The sequence below is a fragment of the Zophobas morio genome, unplaced genomic scaffold (genome assembly GCF_036711695.1).
Source record: "Zophobas morio isolate AGI-343-1 ecotype UQ-CSIRO unplaced genomic scaffold, CSIRO_AGI_Zmor_V1 ptg000030l, whole genome shotgun sequence".
Taxonomy (NCBI): domain Eukaryota; kingdom Metazoa; phylum Arthropoda; class Insecta; order Coleoptera; family Tenebrionidae; genus Zophobas; species Zophobas morio.
In genome coordinates this window covers 170,913-189,123 of record NW_026972135.1, presented here as the reverse complement: position 1 = coordinate 189,123, position 18,211 = coordinate 170,913, and the positions used below count along the sequence as shown (strand labels likewise).

The following is an 18,211-nucleotide window of genomic DNA, read 5'->3' as shown; positions in this document are numbered from 1 at the left end:
ATGTCAGAAGACTTGAGTAATTAATGAACCATAATATATTTAAAGCAGACAACCAATGGGAAAGAATGCTTTTCGCAATATCGAAAAACTTAACAGAAAATCGAAACATCAAAAACTTGTAAAATTAAAATATTCAATAACTGAAAATTCCAAAAACTGAAAAGTTCTTCAAATTGAAATGTTGAAAAATTGAGAAATGGAAAACTTGAAAAATCCACGAAAAATTTAAAAAATCGAGTAACATGTCAACAGATCTAAACATGTAAAATTTTTAAAAATCGAAAAATAAAAAAATCATAAAACTGAAAAATTCAAAAACTAAAACATCGGGACATCGAAACATCAAAAAATCAAGAAGTGGAATAATCGAAAAATTGACAAATTAAACAATCAAAAAATTGAAACATTGAAATCTCGATAAATCAGGAAATAAAAAAATAATCGGAAAATTGAAATATCGAGAGATCTGAACAGCGAGAAACTGAGAAATCAAACAATTTTAAAAACTGAAAAATCGAAAAATCAAAATCCGAGAAGACGAAAAATCGGGTAGTCGGAACAGTCAAAAGCTCGAAAAATTAACATTTCCAAAAATTGAGAAATGGAAAACTTGAAAAATCGAAAAGAAAAATTTTAAAAATCAAATAACTAACATGAACAAATCGAAACATGTAAAATTTTAAAAATCGCAAAATTGTAAAATCAAAAATTTAAAAAATGGAAAATTCAAAAAAATAACTAAAAACTCGAAAAACCGAGAATCGAAAATCCAAAATTTAAAAAACCGCAAAAATCGAAGATTCGAAAAACTGAAAAATCGAGAAATTTTAAAATTTCAAAACTGAACTGAGGAAAATTGGGAAATTCAAACAGAAATATTCAAAAACTGAAATATGGCATTTGGAGACATCGAAACATCAAAAGATCGGAAATCAAGAAATGGAAAATTCATCACTGGAAAGGTCAAGAAGTCGAATAATCGAAAATTCAGAAATCGAAAAAGCCCAAAAGTGAAAAAAAAATCGAAACATAAAAATTAAAAAAATGAATACATTGAAAAATCGAGCAATTAAACCATCAAATAATTGAAATATTGAAATCTCGATAAATGGAGAAAAAATCAATAAAAAATTGGAAAACCGAAATATCGGGAGATCTGAATAGTGAGAAACTGAGAAATTAAACAATTTTAAAAATTGAAAAATCGAAAAATTAAAATTTTCAAAAATTGAGAAATGGGAAACTTGAAAAATCGAAAAGAAAAATTTTAAAAATCGAATAACAAACATGAACAAATCGAAACATGTAAAATTTAAAAAATCGCAAATTAGAAAAATCAAAAATTTAAAAACTGGAACATTAAAAAAAACTACATTTAAAAACTAAAAACTCGAAAAACCGAGAATCGAAAATCTAAAATTTAAAAAAAGTGCAAAAATTGAAGTATCGAAAAACTGAAAAATTGAGAAATTTTAAAATTTCAAAACTGAACCGATCAAAATTGGCAAATCGAAAAATTGAAACATCGAAACAACTATCCAAAAACTGAAACATCAAGACATCGAAACATCAAAAATTGAAGAATCGAAAAACTGAAAAGTCGAGAAAGCCAAAATTTTCGAAATTGAATTGGGAAATCGAAAATTTGAAAAATCGAAATCGAACATCAAAATATCAAAAATCAAGAAATGTCGAAAAATCTTAAAATTAGGAAATCGAAATAAGACAAAATTGAAAAATTTAAAAACTGTAAAATCAAACATTTTTAAAATCGAAAAATTGAAAAATGGGAGAAAAACTGAGGAATCGAAAAATCTCAAAACTGAAACATCAAAAAATTGAGAAAATGAAGGAAATCCGAAAAATCAAAAAAAAAAAATCGACACATTGAAAAGTCGAGAAATCAAGAAATGGAAAAACCAAAAAATCGTAAATTGAAACATCGGAAAATGAAAAAATTGAAATTCGAGAAATTTAAAAATTGGTGAGAAGTGAAAAATTGAAAAATAGTTTTATCTACAAATAATTTATTTGACAAAACTGTAAGATTAATTCCTGGGGGAGATGAACGCATAAATTTTTTACCATATTTCCGATAGCCTTGAACGTTGTTATAAAATTTGGCTTTTTTTTAAAAAACTAGATGCCTAGGGTAAAGCTGTATTCGGATTCATAATTTCATGCGAAGGAATAACTTATTTAATAAAATTGAAATATTTTGGTTGCGTTTTACCATTTACATTTGGACAGAAGGCAGACAGACGGAAACGCTTACGAAATAAAAAACACTCCAGACACAACCACGACTTTGCACATACTATATAACTTTAAAGCAAACTATCTTGGTAAAACTTGGAAAAATAAAACCCGATGACCATGTTAAATAATATATTTTGTACACTTTATAAACTATGAATACACATGTTAAACACAGAGAGCACCTTCAACTCAACTAAAAAACGGGACGCAATTAAGTACAATTCTCTTTAATAATAAAAAATTAAAATTAATAAAACTTTAAAACACACAAATTTAAAGCAGCTCTTCCTTACTTGACGACTCGTTTTGGGCGCGGCGTCTTTTGAAGAAAAGCCACTCCTGGCGTCAAAAAATTCTCCCCTTTCACAGGAGTAAAAGGCAGCGCTTCCGTCTCTTTCAGAACGAATGCCGTACTTCGACAATTATTCTTCGTCGAGACCTCTTTCTAAAACCGAATCTTGACACTAACTCGAAAAACAGGAATTAACTTACCTCAAAGTCGTGGTAACTTGTGGAGGCCGTCTCGTTGTGGTTCTCCTTATTCGAACTCTTACTCGACTTAAAAGAGAGCCTGTGCCTCAGCTTCTCCCTCCTCGCAGATCTCCGTTTGTTTCTCGAAACGTTCAACTTGGGAAGTCCGGTCTTTGAGACCTTATTCGTACTTCCGGTTTTGAGTTTTTTGAAGGGTTCGGTGAAAGGAGTGGTGATAATTTTTCTTTTGGAGCACGCGCGGGGTGTTAGCGTGGGGTTAAGGGCGCTGGCGGTGGAGGGGAAGAGATTCATGCGGGACCTGCCCACAGTTGAGGCCTGCTCTCTTTGTTGCTTCTTGGCGCTTAGCTTCAGTTTAAATTCCTGGAGGGATTAATTTGAATAAATAAAGGGCCAAAGGTTATTTCGACCGAACGACGGACAGACAGACGGAAACGAGACATCCTTACCTTGTCCTCGTCCTCGTGGAGTTTACCGATATACTCTTGAATCGTCCTTCCGAAAGTACGGAAATGCCGCCCCTTCCGCACGAAGAATGTTTCCGCAAGCTTTGTCAACGTCTCCTCGATCTTCGGGATTCTTTTCCGGAACTTGTTCCTCAGCTTTTCCTCCATCAGCAGCTGCCCACCTCTGTTCTTGTACCTATTGGCGCCTCCCGAGTTCAGTTCCAATTCCAAGTGATGATTCCACAAGTTCTTGTACTCTAACAGCAATGCAAACATCTCCTTATTCTCCTCGAAGTACGCCTTCCACTTCTCGATCTCCCTTTCGTGGAGTTCGAACAAGTCCTCGTTGTAGCACTCTGAATAGTAGAATGTGAATTCGCTCTTTTCGTTTTCCGTGCAATGGCATTTTTCCCACCAGTCGGCTAGCTCTTGGCGCTGCTTCATGATGAAGACTTTGATGTTGGCTTTCTTCATTTCTTCCAGTTTCTTCACTTCGGCCTTCAGAGCGTTAAGAGTTTCGAGGGAGTTGCCGGTGTTCCTTTGTCTGAAGGCATCTCTTTCGGCGATGTCCGTTTCGAGCTTGTTCCACAGATCGTCGACTTTGTTCCTCAGTTCGGCGATTTCTTCCTTCACGTTGGTGAGTTGTTTAACCAAGCGATTATGGTAAGATTCGAGTTGTTCCATCTCGGTGTCTGCAATGCGCACCTCCGTATTTGTTAGATTTAAAATGTCCTTCTCGAAATCGAGGCTCGGAGGGGATTGGAGTTCGTTCACGATTTCTTGGATCTCTTCCTTCAACTGGAAGAATTTTTCTTCGCGTTCGATTGCGTCATTCTCTAAAGTCTCTGCAACAATAGCACAAGATGCAACTAAATTTCTGCCAAAATTAGATTTTCTATCTTTTTTCTTAATTATTCCCCATCCGCATAAAAAGAGGAAAATCGGAAGTTTAATCGAGACATTTAAAATAGACAAAGGGTGAAATGATCAATTCTTAGGTAAGAGAATTGAAGAATTTAGCAAAAAAAATGGGAATGAGGAGATTTGGAAAGCGATTTTATTTCTAACGTCTAATTTGTGATTTAACTTCAGAGAAATCGAGCGAAAGGCTCCTTGAAGCTTCCAAAATGACCTTGGATAAGGCAGTTCAGGGGACTCGCTAGGGAAGGGAACAAAACAATGTTTTCTTTTTTTTTATGATAAAATGATATTAATATAGATGTGTTGATACATCAAACTGCTGCTTTTTCATGTGCTAATCTAACAACAATTCAATCAATCTAAAAAATGTGACAGAAAAATCGTAAAAAAGCACTATTGTCAACGCAAAATAATATTTCATAATTTCTCACCCACCTACAAACACCCTCAGCCCCTCCACGTCCTTCGGCAGCGGCAGCGGCGACTCGGCCAGCAATCTCGGCTCCCTGCCCAAGTTCTTGCACAACTTCAGCTGCTTCTGGTGCAACTCCCTCAACTCCTTCCTGCGGATTTCGGCCAAGGCCTCGAACTCCTGCACCCTCTGCTGGACGAGTCGGTACAAATCGCACAGAGGCACCTCCTCGTAGTTAAAGGTGGGAATGTCGATGTGCAAGTCGCGACACAAATTCTGCATCTGTTCTAGCAATCTCGCGATTTTGTCCAAGCTCTTTTCTTGAATTGCGTCCACGTCTGTTATGAGTTCTTCATACAAGTTTTGAACTTGGGTGACGAAGATGGAGACATACTCGTCGATGTCGAGTTCGGCCTCGCCGATCTTGCATACTATATTGCACCAGTTTAGTACGGCTTTTCTGGTGAGCTTCTGGGTGTTGGCGAGGAGCTGCTGGGCCCAAGGCTTGGTGGCGATGCTGGAAATGGGTGGGTTGTGTTATTTAGTCAAGATCTAGAATGGGGCATGATTTCAACATGCTTCCAAGTGTTTATTGGCAGCCTTTAAATCTCTGATTCATAGAACCTGTGTTCTTTTCACACAACCAATGAGAGAGAAGGTCAGCGATGTCAATTATCTTTACTGTAATCCCAAGCGGTTAATCATGATTTGAATTTACATCTAATTGAACACTTCCTGTCTCCAACGTTTTTATCCACTACCCACATCCCCAGAACCCAACATTCAATATCCATTCCAACTTACAAAAGCCAACTGAAATCATTCAGCGACTTTCCCGGAAACGTGCTCTAAATATTTACAACTGGCAATTCACTTTTTTTTTTATAAACAAGAGATAAAATATAAAACATGGACAAGCCTCATGCGACAACATAAACAGTGATTATTCATCAATTATCACCAAGTACTTACATGTTTTCACTCAGATCTTCCATTTCCGACAATTTACGCTTAAAATCGTCACTCATTTCAAATAAAAAGACAAAATTTCCTCATTAAAACGTTAAAGCACAAAATTCTCGCCGGTACACCTTTCAGACGGTTGAAAATTTGAATTTTGGTCAGTTAAAACCAGTTTGACAAGTCAAACGTCAAAGCTATTGCGCATGCGTGAAGTGCATCCTGGAAACTCGTAGTGTCGTCGAAAAATAGCGAGCTTTCGAACTCAATAAAATTATATAACGATTGTCATATAACATTGCTAGCAAAATTAGGCATGGAAAATATTGCGGCATTCACAGCTGCATAGAAAAATACGTAACAATTTACAAAAATATTACAACGAATAGATACTCCGCAGACCCAACGTTGACATTTGACTGCATTTGACCGAAATCAAAATAATAATAAATGTCAAGTCGAAAATTATGGAAAAGACGGACAGAACCAAAGTACAAACCTTCATCCTAACCCAAAATGAATTCGGACAAAAAATATACACGTCCCAGTCCGACAGGACCAAAAGGTAATCTCTCAAACGTGAAAATTACATTCTAACCTCATTTTCTCATAACAATCAATGTTAACAATTTGTAGCTATGTAATTGACGATGAAGGCAACATGGTCCAGTACCATCCTCCTACGTCCATGCGAGCAGTAAAACTGGAAGAGTGCCACGTTTCCAACGATGATAACTTTGAGTTGAACCCGGAAGAAGAGGGACCCCACTTGGGGATGATTGCGTCGTTAGAAAGTGCCAGTGATTTTGACGACCATTTGATGCAAGAGCTTGATTCAGATTTGATGAGCGTGGAAGATACACATTCAGGGTTGATCATGCAACATATGGATATTCAGGAACCTTTGTCAAAGCTGAGGCAGCTGTTGGAGCAGAGGTTGGGGCTGAGCTTAGAGGAGTACTCGTTTTACTTGCAGGGGGCACAAATGGTAACTAGCTTTGTTCATTAGAGCACATTTATCATTACTCCGTTAATTTCAGTTGGAAAACAACAAAAATTTGGTCGAGCAGTGTGTTCAAGGGCAGGGCTTGGTGCAGATCAACGTTCAACTGCAGGTCAACTTGAAAAGGATCAATATTTTGGATGTCTTAAAGCCCGCTGAAGACTATATCCACGTTGGTCAGTACGCAATAAAGTAAAAAAATAAAATAATAAAAAATAACTTGCAGACGAATTAAACCAAAACGAGCCAAAAGACTCCCCGCCACCGAAAGCAGTGGTGCAGTGGCAAGTGGACCTCGCATATAAGAAAGAACAGGACCGACTGAAAATCCCCCACGACCCCATGGAATGGACGGAAGTCCACGTCAGACACTGGGTTCAATGGGCCGTTCGCCAGTTCAACTTACCCAACATCAAACTCTCTGATTGGACGATGACGGGTAAAGAACTGTACGAAGTGACCCTCACAGACTTCCAGAAAATCGTTCCGCACGATCCCGGCGACATCTTCTGGACGCATTTGGAACTTTTACGAAAGATGAAAGTCGTGGCCACGAAGAAAGAAGAAGGGTCGCCTCAAGAAGAACCTCACGTCACTAAACAGAAGCGCATCAACCGAGTTATCAACAATTACGCTTCGGCGATGAGTTACTTCGACAACGGGGGGTCTTCGGGTAACAGGTCGGGAAATAACGGTCAGATCCAGTTGTGGCAGTTCTTGTTGGAGTTGCTGACGAGTAAGGAGTATAAGAGTGTTATACACTGGACGGGGAACGACGGGGAATTCAAGCTAAGGAATCCACAGTTGGTGGCGCAATTGTGGGGCGAGAGGAAGAATAAACCGACGATGAACTATGAGAAGTTGTCGAGAGCGTTGAGGTATTATTATGACGGGGATATGATTTCCAAGGTTCACGGGGAGAGGTTCGTGTATAAGTTTGTCTGTGATTTGAAGGAGATGTTGGGGTATGATGCGAGGGAGTTGTCGAATTTAATTAATTATGGAAATCCTATGATTAAAGAGAAGTGTTGATTGTTGGTGCAATAAAAGTTTTTTATGTTCAGAATTTATTTGTAAGAAAACTTGTTTGTACCCAGGTCCTTGTATCCGACTTTTATGCATACAAACTTTCATTGCAATCTTTCTATCTCTATGTGTTGACACAGCATACACATACCCTTGCAGTTGTGGTTTATGAATCCGTGTTGAGTTTTTACCTAGACTACCACATTTTTGCAAAAAAAATCAAGGTTGAATGACATTTTGGAGTTTAATCGAAACCAACTGCTCTGAAAAGCTCAAAAAATTAATAACGTCATCTCAAAATTTTGCGAATAAATTCTACCCAAAAAAATTGGTCGAAATTTATTTCAACAGAACTTCCCTCGTTCCTGAAACAAATCCCGCTTCTTTGAACAATTATAAAATTTGAAAACGATAGAAAATATATTTAACGAGAAAATTAACTCTTAGTAACTACATGGTTAACTTTAATGTCATTCGAATGTTGTTCGTTTCGCCACGTTTATTTGCATCGTGTTGACTGAGGATTGTTTAATAGCAGCCATTTTCGAATTTTTAAAAATTATACAGTTTTTTGGTTTTACGATTTCTCAGTTTTTCGATTTTTATTTTGCAATTTTTTAATTATACAATGTTTCGATTTTACAGTTAGCTAAATTTGTAAATTTCTATCGTTTATTCAGTTTTTGGATTTTCCAGTTTCTCGATTTTTAATAGGTACATATTTCGATCTTCAAATTTTCCATTTGTGAATTTTTGTTTCTTCAATTTTTCAACTTTACAGTTTTCGGATTTTAGGTTTTCTAGTTTTCAATCTTTAATTTTTCAAGTTTACAATTTTTGGCATTTTTTATTTTCATTTTGAAATTTTCCAGTCTCCTAGATTTTTGACTTGCAGTTTTTCGATATTTCAATTTTGCACTTCTCAGTTTTTCAATTTGTAGATATTTTAATTTTTCTTTATTTCAATTAACCGAGATTTCAATTTTTAATTTAGCTTTTAAATTTTTCAAGTTCTGAGTTGTTTAATGTTTCATTTTCCCAGATTTTAATTTTTAATTTAATTGAAAAAAAAAAACAAATTTATTAAAACTGAAGTCTTCACGATTTTACAGTTTTTGGGTTTTTCAATTTTTATATCTAAATTTTTCTTAGCTAATTAATTTTTAAGTGCTTCCACCGCGTTTGTTTACATCGTGTTGACTGAGCATTTTTTTAATAGCACCCATTTTTGAATTTTTAAAACTTCTTTAGATTTCCGATTTTGCAATTTGTCGGTGTTTGCAAAATTTGTTTTAAGTTTTTCAAAGTTTCTATTTATTAACTCATGAATTTTTCGATTTTATAGTTACTTAGATTTTTAACTTTTTCGGTTTAGAATTATTCAAATTTACAGTTTTTCGCTTTCAAGTGTTGTAGTTTTTAATTTTTCGAATTTTTAGATTTTCGATCTTGCAAATTTTCGTTTCTTGGATGTTTCGATTTTTTAAGTTTCCGGTTTTTCAATTTTTCGTTCCTGCGATTTTTCGATTTTTCAATTTGTAGATATTTTAATTTTCCTGTATTTGAATTAAACGACAATTCAAATTTTCATATCTTCGATTTTTTGACTTGCAGTTTTTTTAGTTTTCAATTTTAGGTTTTAAATGATCAAATTCAGATACAGATTTATTCAAACTGAAATTTTGAAAAATTGTAATGCAGGATTTTTTTCATGTTGCTCTTGGATTTTCGACGTTTCTTCGAAAAGTGGAAACATCCAAGATAAAAAATCAAAAAATTGGTCTAAAGAGTTTAGCCAGTACTTCCCTCGCTGTTGGAAACGTGACGACTGCATGCCTATTGTGTTTTTTTTCGCAGTAGATTTCATATATTTTTTTTTGAGTTACCCGGTATATGCAAATTCAAAAAATATGAATGGAATGATAAATTACAAGTACAGACTCATCATATTTTGTATATTCTAGATAGGATTTATTCGGCAAACTTTTGAGCTGACGTCAACAAGTTTTTGGAGGGGATAACCAACTATATTCTGACTAAAGATTTATGATGCTCTTTATAACCTTAAAATATCTGCAAGATTTCAAAGCATTCGGTTTTGTAGTTCTTGATTAACTCAATAAAATATATTCACCCATTCATTAATTTTTTGGAGTTACCCTGTATATAGAAATCCAAAAAATATGAATGGAGTGATAGATCACAAGTACGGACTCATCATATTTTGTACATTTTAGATATGATTTATTCCACAAACTTTTGAGCTGACGTCATCAAGTTTTTGGAGGGGATAAGCAAATATTTTTTGAGTAAAGATTTATGATGCTCTTTATAGCCTTAAAACATCTGCAAGATTTCAGAGCATTCGGTTTTGTAGTTCCTGATTAAATCAATAAAATATATTTACGCATTCATTAATTTTTTTGAGTCACCCTGTATATGCAAATCCAAAAAATATGAATGGAGTGATAGATCACAAGTACAGACTCATCATATTTTGTACATTTTAGATATGATTTATTCCACGAACTTTTAAGCTGACGTCATCAAGTTTTTGGAGGGGATAAGTAAATATTTTTTGACTAAAGATTTATGATGCTCTTTATAGCCTTAAAACATCTGCAACATTTCAAAGCATTCTGGTTAGCAGATTAAAAATTAAATTTCAAAATATTGTTTTATAATTTTGATTTTTTTTCCAAAAATCTGGACGTTTTGGGTGAAAAGTCGATTCAGAGTTGTAAACTACATGTGTAGGACTATGTTATTTTATACAATTGAAAACCCATTTACTATGTACAATTTTGAAGTGACGTCATCGCATTAGTGGTGGGGATGATTAGACAAATTTTGGTTAGCGTTTTACCATCTACATGATATTCTTAATATAAGTACAAAATTTCACAACAATCGGTCGAGTACTTTCGGAGATTATCTGTCTAATAAAAATCCGGGACAACAGACGGACAGACGGACGGACAGACGGACAGACGGACAGACGGACAGACGGACAGACGGACAGACAGACGGAAATGGGAGACCTATTTCTTCGTCTTCTAGGGGTCATGAAAGATCGAGAAAACGTAAAAGTAGAGAGTCGACCGACGGACTCGATTACAATACTTCCTTTGCTTACGCTCGGGAAGTAAAAATTGGAAATCTAACTAATGAAAAACGAAAAAATAAAATATCGAAAAATTGAGAAATCTAAAAATAATAATATGTAGAAAGAACCAATCTAAAAGGTAAAGCCACGAAATATTGAAAAACTGAAAAATTCAAAAGTGCCAAATCCAAAAATTAAAAAATTTAAACTGAAAACTCAGAAACTTGCAAATGAAAAAATTGCGGAAACGAAACATTAAAAATCAAAAAACCGAAAATCCGAAAAGTGGAAAAATCAAAATTTTAAATTTAAAATTTCAAAAAAATTGGCACACGAGAAATTGAAGAACCGAACAATTTCAAAATAGAAAAATTGCGCAATCTAGAAATTGCAAATCTCAAAGGTGAGGTAACAAAAAACGAAAACATCGAAAAATTAAACTGGAAACAAAAAATTGCAAATCTTTTGATTTGCAATTTTTTGTTTCCAGTTTATTTTCGATTTTTATTGGAGAAAAAAAAAATTAAAATCGAAGAACGGAAAATTCGAAACACTGAAAAAACGAAAAAAGTTGCTAATCGAAAAGTGGATTTATCGTAAAATTCGAAGAGTTACATTACGGACAGCCTGCATATTAAACGACCTCAATTTTGCGTACACTGCAGAGGCAAGATTCGAGTCCGTATCTGTGTAGCGTGTTGAAGGGCAATGTTTAACTATGGGGACACCGAATATCCACCTTTTAAGATGACAGTGTAGGTAAGCAGAAAAAATGTTGTGCCTCGGTGGGATTCGAACCCCACATCTCTTTGCTTTCCGGGCAAGTATGCTAACCGCTACACCACGAGACGACTTATCTTTTCTCTGCTTACCGACGTGTTATTGTGCCGCCACAAGAGTAACAATAAGTTTTCACATTTATTTTTAAAATATTAAGAAAAAAATTATGCTCCAGAAATTATCGGTTAAAAATAATAATATTATTGCTCATATTCATCGCTGAGGCTTTGCCTCACCTGCCTCAGAACAAGCCGCCCCCCTGAAAATAATTATGATTCAAACTAAACGCGGATTCGTAAACTACAAGTATAGGAGTATATGATTTTATAACATTTAAAAAATATTTATTGTTAAAAATTTTGAGGATATGGTATCACGTTTTTGGTGGGGATGATTAGACAAATTCCCAAACGTGGATTAGTTGTGCTATAGTTTTCTGTTTAAAACTACGTGTTCAAGTCAGACGGAAAGGTGAAATAAATTAATCATGGTTAAATTATTATATGCAAAGCCATTTATTCGTATCTATCGTACATCAGTCTAAATTTAAAAAGAATTATTCATCGAAGAGCAGTCCATAGGCGCCCTGTGCCAAAGCAACGTCAGACTGAGCCCAGAATCTGTGATACGTGAACTCGGGAGCGGAACCTCCGTTAATGTACGCCTCAACTTTGGGCCAATCTGGGTCTTCTTTCAAGAACGATCTGATGTCGATGAAAGTGATCCCCGACTGGATGGTATCTCCGTTGGGGTAGGTACCAGTCCATCCGGAAGGTACATACACCGGCTCGGTGAATCTGTTGTAGTCTTCGCGGACCTCCGGGCTGGAGACACCCTTGTCCGTCTGGTAGAGGTTCCACATACCGTCCAACAGCTTCTTGGCCGCATCCTTGGCCTCGGTGTTGCCAGTCTTCGCAGCGTAGTAGGCTAGAGTTCGGGCAGTGCCGGCGGCGGTGCCCACATCGTTGGTGAAGTCGGTGATGGTCACGTGAAGATTACTGTTTTCTTGAGCCTCGCCTCCGCTGTAAGCGTTGGGAACACCTTGCCACTCCAGGTTGGCCGGCAGTTGGTAGTCGTCGCCGTCGAATTTCAAGTTGGGGAGCAGCCAAGCGACCCACTTGTCGAGAGTAGCTTGGGCCTTGACGTCACCGGTCACGTAGTAGTACTGGGCCAAACGATCGGTAGACCAACCCTGCATACCGTACCATCTGTTGGATGGCGGGTCATGGTAGACGGGTTCCCAGTCGTAGACCATACCGTAGAAGGTGTTCGAAGTGAGATTGGACGGAGGTTGATCGTACCTGTGGAGGAAATCGGGATGCTGGTTGTCGTCCAGAACAAAACGGAACGTTCTTACCTTCCCTTCCAGGTGTTGGTTACTCCACCGGCGAACGCCCCCTCAGCCGTCTGGACGTACGCGTACAATTCGAGCTGCCTTTCCAGCGACTGGGTCCAGTCCTGGACGGCCGTCGCTCCCTTGGGTTTCAGTGAAGGTTCGTTAGCCAAAGCCCACGCTGTCAAAGGATTCTGGTAGCCGAAGTGAGCGGACCCATCTCCGATACGCCAAGCCCATCCGGCGCTGGTGTCGGTAGCTCCACCCCAGGCGTAGTACCACGAGAGCAGATAGTGGGCGCTGTTTTTGCCGGAGCCGCCGGGGCACGAGTGCGGGTCGAAGCATTCGCCGACTTGCTTGAAATATTTGTCGAAGAGAGCATATCGAAGGTAATCTCCAAGTTTGGCGGCCTTCTCCAGAGTCGCGCTGATTTGGCTGCTTTGGCCAGCTGCTGCGGCCCACTGCGACGCCCAGTACGCACCTTGGATGGCACGGGCGTCGGCGTCGGGAGCGTTGGTGTACTTCCATTGTTTGGCGTAGTTGCTATCCCCGGTGAACAGATCCAAGAAGCCGTTGGTACCTCCATATTTGAACGAATCGCAAGTGGGTTGAGGAATGGTTCTCCAGACGGACTCTTCAGGTCCTCTCTGGAAGGTGTTAATGTAGGATGGTCCCGGAGTCCCCGGTCCGCCCTCGCAAACGCCGGGAGCGTCACCGAAGCCGTACACGTTGTCGACGTCCTGGAGCCAGTGCATACCGTAGATGTCTTCGGTCCCGTAAGCGGTGGTCAGCTCCTAAACAAGTCAAAATTACTACAGTCCTTTGGTTTACTGAAACGGACGCACCTGGAAAATCGGGTCCTGTCCGACAGGCACACTCGAATCTATGGGCGACGGGTAGTCATTGGGGGTGTCCATCTCGGCGGCGTAGGTAGCCGGGCTCGACGGGTTGTAGAAACTGTTAGTAGGCTGGTCCGCGTGAGTAGGAATCATGTACTTCTCCATGATATCCCAGGCGTCGTTGAACGTCTGGAAGTCACCGGTGATGGCACCATGCATGGCTTCCAACCAGATGAAGTAACTGTAAGCCTCCGAAGTGGTCTCATGACCGTGGTCAGGAGCTTCGCACATCAACGTTTCCACCGAGTGGTAAGGAATGCCGTCCTGGGAGAAGTACCCATTGGCCGAGTTGTGGATCTTCTCGTACTGTTGTAAGAATCTGTCGGTGTAGACGCCGGCTAGAATGCCGGTCGCACAGCCCAGCACTACCAGCGGTAGCAGCAGCTTCATTTCGGTTTTACTCTACCTACAAACAATTAAGAAGTCGCTTGTTAATCTCAAAAATGAGACTGATGATTCCGACTCGGACCGGGCTTTTTATACCGAAATTTTCTACAGCACATCATTTGCATCGAGCTGAGTAAACAATATTATCAACTTTATCTCCTTCGAACATCTCGAACTATTCTTCTTGATAAGCCAAACTTGTGATAGGTCAAATCGTTCGATTGCCGAATCTGCCAATTGGCTTTCAATTCTTTTCAGATTTATCTCGTTTGTTTGTTTTCCTTCGTAACGCGGAAGATTATCTTGCCAATTGAGATTTGATAGAAAATGGGACATTACAGTGCGAAATTTTTAAATGATTGTTATCCCTGAACGGTTTTGGACAAGTGGACACTTTATCAAGTGTTTTAAGGAACGAATTTAGAATAAAAATGCCAAAAATTTATGTTTTGACACGGAAGTTGTTACAACGCATTTAATCTCAAGAAAGTTAAAATCTACTCATGACCAGAGTGCCTTGAGGTATTATATCGTTTTTGAGTGTGTGGTCACGACTTACAAACTGTCAAATTAGAAAGAAACATAGAGATGGGAGTCCTTCGCTACCCTTGAGAACAGTGTAGTGGTTCTTTTTGACCCTAGGGATAAAAAGTGTTTCTATAACAACCAAACACTTTTTAACTTAAAGTAGTAATATAAACATATCGAAAAATTCAAAAAGGCTCGTCTTATTTACACCTCTAGCCTTGGTTACTCGACAAGGCTTACTATCGCGATTGATGATGGGTTATTTCGAATATTTTCTTCCAATTTAAAATTTAGTATCTATTCGCTAACGCTCGGGCACTAATCTCTACTTTCGGAATTACATCGTGCATTTTAGTCTCTTGGTATATAATATATCTACTATTAGTTCTCTGTTTGTGTCAGTCAAATTTTCAGGGACAACTTCATTCCTATTGTAATCGAGTATATATACTTTGGGCGACTGGTCAGTTTCATGTTTTCTCGACGTTTCATGGCCCACACAGCATGAAAAACTAGGTCTGCCGTTTCCGTCTGTCTGTCTGTCCGCCGTCTGTGTCGATTTTTATTAGACAGATAATCTCCGAAATTACTGAATCCATTGCTGTCAAATTTGATAGTTATGCATGTTAGGAATATCATGCAAATGGTGAAACGCTAACCAAAATTTGTTTGATCTTTCCCCAGCAACAATAGAATGACGTCAGTTCCAGATTTTACAATAGATAGGGTGGATTTCACCAACGTCAATTAAAGTTAACAATAGAATAAATCCATAGAAACGATTATTACAACGATAACAACGATTGTTTTTAACTGTTCGTTAACTTTAACTGAGGTGGGTGAAATCCACCCTAAATGTTATTTAAATTTTATAAAATAACATGCTCATCAAGCATCCAGATTTTTGGAAAAACATATGACATTTTACAATTTAACTTTGAAATTTTAAAATCGAATGCTCCTCCGTTATATATACAATAAAATATAAAGCCCCAAATCATGTAAATCAATCCCAAACGTAGCTTAATTTCCCTTTTTTTTTGGAATTTTTATTTTAAAACGTCATAAGCTCAGTGGTATGGTATGTTTTGTTATCTACATTATGTATCTAACAATTTCGGGAGGAATGTCAATTAATTTTAACTTCAAATCACGTTGACGGCTTTTTATATCATCACAGTAAATACTGTTATTTTATATTTACTGCGATATCATACTCAAATCACGTGAAATTGTAAACAGTGGGCACTAATTTTCTATTTTAAAGTAACTTTTACACTGTGATCTTAACTGTTTTTTACGTCCAGAAGTTGGTAAATAAACAACCATATCAATTTTTAATACTTTTGGAATAGTCAGATTTTTATTAAACCGGAAAACTGTCGAATAAGTATAATAGATACATTAATTGAATTGGCTGAAAGTTGAACGAAATAATATTTTTTGATCTGATTAATATGAAACCTACAATTCATATATCAATAAACAACAAAAATAAAGTGCTTCTCGAAATACGTACTTGAAATGCTTTTAGTGTTGGAGTACTTGAAAAAATATTTTAATTTTGAATTACTTGTTGACAAGTACCTGCAAATTATCTTTTTCCCATTGTATTTGAACAACTACTTTATTTGTCGATTAACTAAGAGATTAATAGTTCGCTGCTTGATTTCATCCACCTAAAAGATAAATACAAAAAAAAACCCTACTGGACCGATTGTTGTCAAATTCTAACGTCATAACAATTTTTTTATTGATCAAATTGAGAACGAGTCCCCCCTTTTCGCAAAACGGTTCGATTGTGGTTTAATTAATAATTTTAGTCCTCTGTTTTCAGGCGACAAACTCATCCAAATCAAAAGAAATTTCTACGTGACATTCTTCCGATGTATAAACAAACACTTGAAGTTAAAGCTTATTATTATTGCTGAGAAACCATTTAATTATATTTTACCTTGTCGTACTTGTGTATTTTGCACAATATTTTGCATTTTGCGCCCCCGTTGCGCAGGGGTGTTGCAGTAAAAAGTCCTGTCCTTAAACATTTTTTTTAAATTAATACCGGCTATGTCACTGTCTAAATTTGTCAACTGTTTTAATTTGAGCCCAAAAATAATTTTACTAATTAAAATAAGGCTAAACTAATACACGTACAGTTTTTGCTATTCCAGTTACACTGATAAAACGAACACTCTATTTGCAAAATCGTTTTTAAATTAATCATGTGATTAAGTAATAATGTTATGTGTCACGCAAACGATAAAATCACCTTTTCGTCCTAAATATAAAACGACAGTAAATTTTGTGATGCATTGACCCGCTTGGAAAATTTTGCTTATGTCTTAACAAATAAGTGTAAAGGGTAACTTGTTTTTGTACTTATCAATTTTAAAATGAGATAATAAGTACCACTTGAATAATTTGTTTTTATTTGTTGTTTTTTCTGCCACTTAAAATATGTTTACGTCACAACTTTAAACTTTTTTTTTATTACTTACACTAGAAATTTTTAATTTTGTTTCAAAAATCTTCGGCGTGGGAAAGTTTGATTTTAACGGAATTTTTTCAATAACGTCATTATCGGAATTAAAGATCCCGAATTCTGAAGTGCCTACACTTCAGATTTTGTTCTTTTAATTTTTATACGTGTTTTATTTGGCAACATCTAATCAACTTTATTAATAAATAAAATACTTAAACTGATAACATTTCGTGTATTTTATTTTATAAGGACGTTGAGGCAAAAGAAGATAAATACATCAGAACTTAGTAAGTACTTACATACCGGATATAATTGGAAAAATACCGCTTACAAATATATCTTAGCCGCAGCTGTTCAAATTACTTAACAAAAGTATCTGAAGTACCAACACTACACAAAATATTTTCGAAATTAATTATCAAGTGCTTTCTTTCGAAAAGTAACCGACGCACGATGCAAGTTTTTTTTACTAATTAATTAACGAATTTTAAATGCAGTCATTTTAAGTCTATTCAACAAAACAAAAACAGAAAACCTATTATCAAGTATAAATATTGTTACGAAATAAGCCCATACGCCGCCCCGGTACGACGCCTATGCGTCTTCTAGCATCTACGCGTTGCTTCTCGTATGTAGTCTGAGTCATCGGCCGCGCGAATGCAAGCGGAAGTCGCGACGAGCCGAGAAGAAGTCTCGATTGCGGCGTCCAGAAAACTCCGATGCGGCGTTCTGGATCCATCGAGAGGCACGCGGGGATTTAAATAGAGGCCACCGTCGGGAACCAGGCATTCATTATTCAGTCAAGAGTGGAGTGCATTTAAGTTGCGAAATTGTAATCGCAGTTATCGTCGTGTAAATACCACTTAAAGAAATAAATTGTTGAGTTTTTACCTACGCCCGATTAATTATTCGCCCGTCCAACGTAACAATATGTGCCTTAGCCCAAGACTTTAACACTAATTTTTCGTAAAAAAGGGGTTTCTCCTGCGTAAGCCTTCCTAACTTGTTTAAACTCGAAGATAAATTTATTTTTTCGGTGTAAAAATCTTGCAAGTTGTAAAACGAAACATGCGTCAGCAAAACGGAGATAAGTTGTATCGTTCTTTAGATAACTTCCGAAACTACGCAACCGACTACTTTAAAATTATCGTGTGGATGAGAAACCACCTAAAACTTCAAC

General features: G+C 36.9%; 3 protein-coding genes across 3 annotated transcripts; 1 reads left to right on the top strand and 2 right to left on the bottom strand.

The window, feature by feature from the left end:
- Positions 1-2,375: 2,375 nt before the first annotated feature.
- On the bottom strand, positions 2,376-5,682 carry LOC135138017 (protein regulator of cytokinesis 1-like). Its single transcript, XM_064067832.1, has 5 exons — positions 5,500-5,682; positions 4,551-5,044; positions 3,198-4,039; positions 2,752-3,111; positions 2,376-2,704 (listed from the first exon to the last, which is right to left on the bottom strand). Exons 1-5 carry the CDS (start codon positions 5,553-5,555, stop codon positions 2,549-2,551), a joined length of 1,908 nt encoding a protein of 635 aa, XP_063923902.1. The 5' UTR covers positions 5,556-5,682; the 3' UTR covers positions 2,376-2,548.
- A 47-nt stretch (positions 5,683-5,729) lies between these two features.
- LOC135138018 (DNA-binding protein Ets97D) lies at positions 5,730-7,556 on the top strand. Its single transcript, XM_064067833.1, has 4 exons — positions 5,730-6,052; positions 6,124-6,475; positions 6,528-6,666; positions 6,717-7,556. The coding sequence occupies exons 1-4, from the start codon at positions 5,955-5,957 to the stop codon at positions 7,520-7,522; spliced, it is 1,395 nt and encodes a 464-aa protein (XP_063923903.1). The 5' UTR covers positions 5,730-5,954; the 3' UTR covers positions 7,523-7,556.
- A 4,337-nt stretch (positions 7,557-11,893) lies between these two features.
- On the bottom strand, positions 11,894-14,087 carry LOC135138358 (exoglucanase B-like). Its single transcript, XM_064068322.1, has 3 exons — positions 13,581-14,087; positions 12,760-13,529; positions 11,894-12,703 (listed from the first exon to the last, which is right to left on the bottom strand). The coding sequence occupies exons 1-3, from the start codon at positions 14,022-14,024 to the stop codon at positions 11,959-11,961; spliced, it is 1,959 nt and encodes a 652-aa protein (XP_063924392.1). The 5' UTR covers positions 14,025-14,087; the 3' UTR covers positions 11,894-11,958.
- Between the last annotated feature and the right edge of the window lie 4,124 nt (positions 14,088-18,211).